Source organism: Nanorana parkeri, unplaced genomic scaffold (assembly GCF_000935625.1).
Source record: "Nanorana parkeri isolate BGI_ZX_2015 unplaced genomic scaffold, ASM93562v1 scaffold2688, whole genome shotgun sequence".
In the NCBI taxonomy this organism is placed as follows: domain Eukaryota; kingdom Metazoa; phylum Chordata; class Amphibia; order Anura; family Dicroglossidae; genus Nanorana; species Nanorana parkeri.
The window spans coordinates 41,977-49,449 of NW_017308956.1; the positions used below are offsets into that span (position 1 = coordinate 41,977).

General features: G+C 40.0%; 1 protein-coding gene across 1 annotated transcript in view; it reads right to left on the reverse strand.

Moving 5' to 3' along the window:
• Positions 1–821: 821 nt before the first annotated feature.
• RUVBL2 (RuvB like AAA ATPase 2) overlaps positions 822–7,473 on the reverse strand; it is a 21,375-nt gene continuing 14,723 nt past the window's right edge. Inside the window, exons 10-15 of the mRNA XM_018574033.1 lie at positions 6,627–6,721; positions 6,384–6,502; positions 5,379–5,498; positions 3,122–3,251; positions 1,333–1,447; positions 822–999 (exon numbers count right to left, since the gene is read on the reverse strand). Of these exons, the coding sequence (XP_018429535.1) occupies positions 974–999; positions 1,333–1,447; positions 3,122–3,251; positions 5,379–5,498; positions 6,384–6,502; positions 6,627–6,721 (605 nt within the window). The 3' untranslated portion in view covers positions 822–973. The remainder of the gene's footprint in view (positions 1,000–1,332; positions 1,448–3,121; positions 3,252–5,378; positions 5,499–6,383; positions 6,503–6,626; positions 6,722–7,473) is intronic.

Consider the following 7,473-nt stretch of genomic DNA (forward strand, 5'->3'; position numbering starts at 1 on the left):
TGACAGGCCAGATCTCAGAAGCCTGCACTTTCCCACACACGATGCTATATAATGTATTGCTGGGACATTGGCACAATGTACCATCAGCTATAGAGCAATACAAATCCCAGCAATACATTATACATCATAGCTGGTGGTATTCTGCATTGCGCTGTATAGGACTACAAATCCCAGCAATAATACATTATACAGCGCAAGGCGAAATACCACCAGCTATAGAGGAGTACAACAAATCCCAGCAATAGTACATTATACAGCGCAATGCAGAATACCGCCAGCTATAATGTACAATTTATGAGATTTGTTTTATTCCTCTATAGCTGGTGGTATTCTGCATTGCGCTGTATAATGTACTATTGCTGGGATTTGTAGTCCATTGAATGCCGTTTAATTTTAAACTTTCCATTTCACTATATTGCACACCACACTTTTTTTTTTTTAACTTCCACCGCTCCAAGCTTGCTCCTGTGATGGACTACAATCTCAATACAAACTAGTAGTCCCATCACTGGAGCCATTTCTTTAATCCCGATTAACCTGTTAATCGAACTTAATAATTGGCTAACTAATCGATTTTGGAAATAATCATTGGCTGCAGCTCTACGCTTTAGGATAGCTAATGTAGATATGAGGTAAGATGCTAAAGCAGAACTGGGAGTGCTCAGCATTGTGTTGAAAAACATGAACAGATTGCAGGGATAGAATGTATCCTCCAAGTTTAACTGCATATGTCTATCCATAAAGTAATATCTAGTTAAAATGATGTATATACAGCAATGAAAATTCACATACAAATTACAGAAAATACAATTCTAGAACAAAAAACGAAACACAAGCACTTTTCATTCCGTTTTGTTTTAATATAAAAGAACAGGAAAAAAAACAAATTAAAGGCATGTGACAAAAGATGAAACTGGACCAACATGAGGGAAAAACATATTACAATGAGGTGGTTTATCCATTTCGGAGGTCATCAAGAAGTATCCATTGTATCTCCTTCTGCAAACAAAATACAGAAAATATTAAAAAGAGGACTGATGGATGTCCATGTCTGCCTCTCATAGAAAACAGATAATGTTTGTAGCTAATCAGCTGTTTAAAACATATATACTAAGCAAATACTAGAATTGAACAGACACAAGAGTGCACGCACAGCCGAACAAAACCCCACCGCAAAATACTTTTCTATTTCAATAATACCGCTTGTATTGTATGGGATTTATTACAGTACTCTGATGAGTTGGTGTAATACAACTAATCACAACTTACACTGAATGTTCAGGGTTTGGTTGAGGCTTTTAGTGCTGCCTAGTTTGAGTGAAGTACACTTACTCATCTCATTGAACATAAAGGCATCCTGGTACTCTTTCATGTACTGTGTTGATCTGGACTCATCAAGGAAGAGAGAGTATACTCGCTTAATGTCATCCACTTGGACCTCATTGCCCTGGAATAAAATAATCAGCTGAGTGCCATTCACCATTCATGAAATAATATAGTACACACGGCACATTTCTATGCATTTATATACAGCCAATATAAAAAACACACAGACACACGCAGAGAACACGGAGCCATTAACATCAGTTTGTGCCTTCACAATTCCTATACATTCATACAAAGACAATCTAGGGACAAATCAGTTCATATGACCATCTGGTATATTTTTGGGTATTCGGATTGTGAAAGGAAAAATAGGAGGATCAATTTGAGGAAGTCACATACAACTGTTGCTCAGAAGATTAAATCATTCATACAGAACACACAAACAAGAAGCCACACAACTTCTAGTCTCGGTCCCTCTGCTGAAGGCATGGGACTGTCTCAACTGCTCATACAAATACAACCTTTCTCAGTACGTAGTTTCATAAGCAAAGGTACTCCTTGTGACAGTGCCAGGCCTGAGGGGTGAGGGTTTGCCTATGGCCCACAACCATAAAGTAATAATTAGCTGGGAAGTTTTAAGTGGCATCTCTAGGTGCAGCAAAAAGAACAGAGACTAAAACCAAGTAGTAAGTGCAGATACCACATGGTGTCTGCTTTTTTGCACACATCTCATTTATGCCCTTATGTCTATAGCAGTGGTTCTCAACCTGTGGGTCACAAACCAAAAGTGGGTTGCCACGTGCCTTCTGCTACACTAGGTGAGGCTCCTCAGCCTCCCCCTATCGCAGCAGCGTCAGGTCTACTGTCACACCGACTGATGTCGCTGCAGCCAGGGCCAGATTAACAAAAGGCCTAGCAGAGCTCGCGCTCCAGGCTCGCCCCTGCAAATAAGCCCAGCTGGCCTGGATCATCTTGGTATGCCCGATGGCAATCCAAGTCGGTCGCAATCAGGCAGCGAGCCGCGTCTGCTGCAGCCAACATAGGGTATATTTAGATTCATACTACTCTGCAATGCTGTATAATGTATTACTGGGATTTGTAGTTCTTTCTTCTGGAGTGTGATCTCAAGGGGAGCCATGCTGAAGCAAGGGTAATTACAGTTTCTCGGTATCGAAAAAAGTGCAGCGACAGACTGGCTTCTTAGCCAATGAGCAAGATGACCTGCTGCCCGGCTTCCTGATTGTTTCATGTTCCCTCGTGGCACTGCATACTGGCTTCTTGACCAATGAGGAAGCCGGGTGGCAGGTCATGACCCACCCCCCTTCTTTCTGATTGGTCAGGAAGCCAGGCTGACCGGCAGTGTTGCAAGGAATCTCCCTCTGACCGGCAGCTCTAGTATCGAAGTATTTGGGCAAGTACTTGTACGAATGCTCAGTATCGGAACAGATACTATTATTGGCGCATCCCTAAATTTTACTGTTGGGGGTCACCAGAACTTGGCAAATGTTACCAAGGGGTCCCTGTCCTAGAAAGGTTGAGAACCACTGGTCTTTAGCCACATGTTTGCTTTAAACCACCTCTAAGGCAGTACACTTTGGGGAGTCCTACATCTTTATCTATCGTTAGCAACATCAGTAGGCCAAGTACAGCCACAGACTGAGATGTCATTACTCTTCAAATCACACTTTGTATTAACACCATGGCAATTAGTAACCTCTACCCTAGTAACCGCAGAGTTTTGAAATTTTGACACCTAAAACATCTGTATCCATTCTGAATACAGCAGATAACTCACCTTCCTTTTCCTACAGACCAGGCTTGCAGCAGTGATGAGCTGTATGGAGTATCTCAGAGAGGTTTCTAGACCAATCCGTGTCAATACAGTGTAAGCATCTTCAATCATGTCCACATCTTCTTCTTCACACCTAGCAACAAGAGCAAGCCTATCAAATAAATGTTCCTTCACTGAAGAATATTGAATACCGAGACACAAGGCTGTGGTAGGAACAACTGTACTGTTAAAGACTGTAACCCTTCATTTTAGCCCAAAATATGTTGGAATCTGTGTACCTCAACATTCTCATAAAGTACTAGGAAGGGGTATCTTTATATTTCTTGTTGGTGCATACATTCACAGCAGTTTGTATAGATGGGCATTTGTTCAGAACATTAATTTTCTCCAATTATGTCAAAAGGGGACGCAAAAACAGCTTGTTGCAGCTGAGGTCAGAAACACCTCCAAAAAAGGAGCTCGGAAGCATCTCAAACTTATTCCAAATGCAAGCTGCAAGGAAATGGCAACATGCTCCATTTGCCCATCTACACAATCCCTAAAAGGACAATGGCAAGCAGCAAATTGGGATAGTGTAGAGTTTCCTATGTGGTTTATTTAAGGTCTTCATTGATCTTATATTTTAAAATGAAAGGCAATGGTTTCTCAAACGTAAATGTTGCCCAATTCTGAAGCCACAGGAAACAGATCTGTTAAAAAGCCACTCTGCTAGCAAACATTTCGCTCAATTTGTGATATGGCACACAAGTACAGTACTCATCTATACACCATAGCAATAAAAATCAGTGATCACTAAAATCTGCGCTCTATCCTAAAACCTAAACAAGTGCAAGCAGCTGTGTGAATACCCCTCAGGGTATATAGATAAACAAATACAGCGCTACGCAATTAATAAATATGCAATTATGTGTAAACCTATCTTATGAAATCAAACAAAGTCACATTAGAACAAGCCATAGGTTGAAGAAATTGAACTAAAAAGTCCCAAAAACAGGAGAATGTGCTGTATAGTCTTTCCCCATTGTGTGAATGAAGGGCTATTCTGTGCAAATCTTCACAAGTAGTCACACGTACTGTAAAGGGAAAAAGTACTTGTGACACCATCAAGTCTGTGAAGGGCAGGGCTACACATGAGAGCAGAAAGCAACGGGTGGTGTATCCCTAGCTCCACACGGCTACATTGTACATTTCTTGGTGCAGGACATATCACATACGGATGTTAGTGAAATCTTTTTATGTGGTTTTAAATATAATAAAGTGTAAGGTGCCTTAAGGAAGAAATTCTATGTACCAGAAGTGTCCTCTCCTCAAATAGACGCCTGATGACGTTTGGTAACAGCTTCGCATCTGGGTGAATGCATCTTTTACATAGAGGTGAAGAGCACTTTGGTTTTGGCACTACTTTTGAAGATTTGCACAGAACAGCCCTAAATCACACAGTGGAGGAAGACTATTTATACAGCATGTTATCTCCTGTTTTGGGGACAACATATAGATCGTTCTAATGTGAATATGTTTAGTTGACTTTTTACATAATTGTATTAACCACTTAGCTCTGTATTTCGTTTGTTTGTAATAAAAATGACCTTTTAATAACAATTTTTTTCCAATATCACATTTAAGTCGATCCTCTTGTTAGAGGAAACTTTTTGTAATTTATAAAACTGGGAATAAAAATAACAAAAAATAAAAATAATGTACTAAATGCCCCATCTTTTCTTGAAGACATGATCCTGCCCCTGCACAAAGCATTAGTAAGACCTCATCTAGAATACGCAGTTCAGTTTTGGGCACCAGTTCACAAAAAGGATGTTGTGGAACTGGATAAAGGTGCAGAGAGGTGTGACTAAAATCATAAGAGGCATGAAGGAGCTCAGCTATGAGGAAAGAATTACTGACCTGAATGTGTTCTCTCTGGAGAAGAGGAGATTAAGGGGGGACATGATCACCATGTATAAATACATAAATGGTCCATATAGTGAGCTTGGTGCCAAATTATTCACTTTAAGGTCACTGCAAAGGACAAGGGGCACTCTTTGCGTCTGGAGGAAAAGAAGTTTAATTTTTGCATATGGAAAGGATTCTGTGAAAATGTGGAATAGACTCCCCCAGGAGCTAGTTCTAGCTAGCTTGGTTGTTTTAAAAAATAATATAAGAAAGACAAATTTCATAAGTATTAACACAAGTGGAACATTGCTAAAATTAACCTATATAGTAAAAGGTTAATTTAGCAACCAACTTTCCTTAATGCAAACCTCACCTAATCTTCAGGATCTGTTTGGTTTCTTTCTCATTGTATGGCGAAGTAGAGATAATCAGTAATCGATCCAGTAAATCAATGGGAATGCCATGAGGACTCTGGTAGTTTGTGCCACGAATCCTAAAAATAGAATCAAATGTAAGGAACATATGATGCATTATAAATAATTACTTAGAACTGGGCTTCTAATGTGTAATCCTTTATTCAAGTGTGCCATTTTTACAAGAAACATCTACGAGACATTGAACTGGATCACCACAGAAAGTCTGATGAATATGCTACTGAAAATATAGATAAAATATTGTCAGAGTTAAAGCTTCTGACCATACTCGTGACCCTATAGATTGAGAGAGCAGTCTCTAGCTCAGACCTTCCACCATACTCCCCTATCTCATTACTACACCTGCATACGCTGATGGAAAAAAAAAAAATGCCATTCACACAGATGTGTTACCTAATGATACTACAGTTAGAAACTATAGTTTTAAAGTGACACTGAACTCGGAAGTTAAATCTTCATAATGCATTCAATTACCTCAAGTATTAACAATACTGTACCTTATTTGTGTATCACTAAGCTGTAGATCCTCAAATCATCTCTGAATTGGTGCCGACACTGTCCTTCCTTCTGGAGGGTGGCTACTTTTGTTCCCCATGGTCCCTGTGTGTGTTGTAAAGTAGCCATCACCGCTCCAAGCTTACTCCCACGATGGACTACAATCTCATGTTTAGTTTACCAATTTGTATTGAGATTGTAGTCCATCACGGGAGTGAGCTGGGAGCGGTGGCTACTTTACACACACACAATGGGGAACAAAGGTAGCCACCTTCAAGAAGGAAGAACAAAAAAGGTACTTGAATGCATTTTTAAGATTTAACTCCAGAGGTCAGTGGCACTTTAATATGTTTTGTTTTATTTCACAATTCAGAGTAGCAGCTTATTTAGAAAATGTTTTTGTTTAGCTAGGCAGCACAGAAACATACGAATGTTTTTTAAAATCTTACCTAGTGATACCTCTGTTTGTAGCCATGATGAGAACTGGAGCCATATCACTTTCCAGAGCTCGATTTAAGAAAGAAAAGCATTCTATATCCAGCATGTGAACTTCGTCAATGAACAGCACCTAATGGAAGACACGTGAATTGTTAATTTATTAGATATTAGACTCTAACTGCTCTAACAAAAGTGAAAGTGTTCTTAATAATGGCATTACTGAGATAATCATGGACTATGAATAGTTGACTTACCCCTGGGATGATCTCCGCTTTCCCCTCTTCTCTCCATTCTGCCACCTTTGCATTGATTTGCTCTCGAACCTCTGATTTAATCTCACCGGTATCGCCTTTAGTGCAAAATCCATAACAAAAATATGTGATGTAAGGTGAGAAAGAGTGTTAATAAATGGTAGCCAGGTCATGTTATCATGGGTACTTGCTATGAGACCAAGAGCCTGCTACCCTCACAAAGAAGGCTTTGAGGGGGAAGGGAACAATTCCTGTAGTAACACGAAGTTACTGGAAAAGGGTGGTGAGGGAATTATTTTTATGGAAAGCCCTGTCAAGATTGGTTGATCCATACACAAGCACAGGGGGGGAAATTGAGTTAGTGCAAAGTGTAGGCCAATGTAGATAATAAAACTGAGGGGTGAAAGAGCAAGCTAAAGTGGAATTTTATTTTTCTTCAATATTGTCAGCCAGGGCTCTACTGGTGTCCATGACCCTGGACCTCTCAGGGTATAGCAGTGAAAGCTGGAGCTCTGAAGTGAGCTGAATTTCTTGGACACCCAACTAAACTATTAATACATGCCTTCATATGGAACATAATTGCTTAGGTTATAAGACTCCTAAAGGAACCTCAATAGGAATATATTCTGAGTGAGCTTCTATTATATTTAATATATATTTTAGATGAAACCATAGGGTAAAAGTCTAAATTATTTTTGAAGAACAAAGTTATTGGCATGTACAGGGCTTGAAAAATCCACTCGTCCGTGACGAGAGGACGGTGGAGCCCGACGAGCAGCTTCCCGGCCGGCCGTTGTAATTACACGGCCGGCCGGGAGCTTAACACAGTCAAGCGATCGAGCGTCTCTGT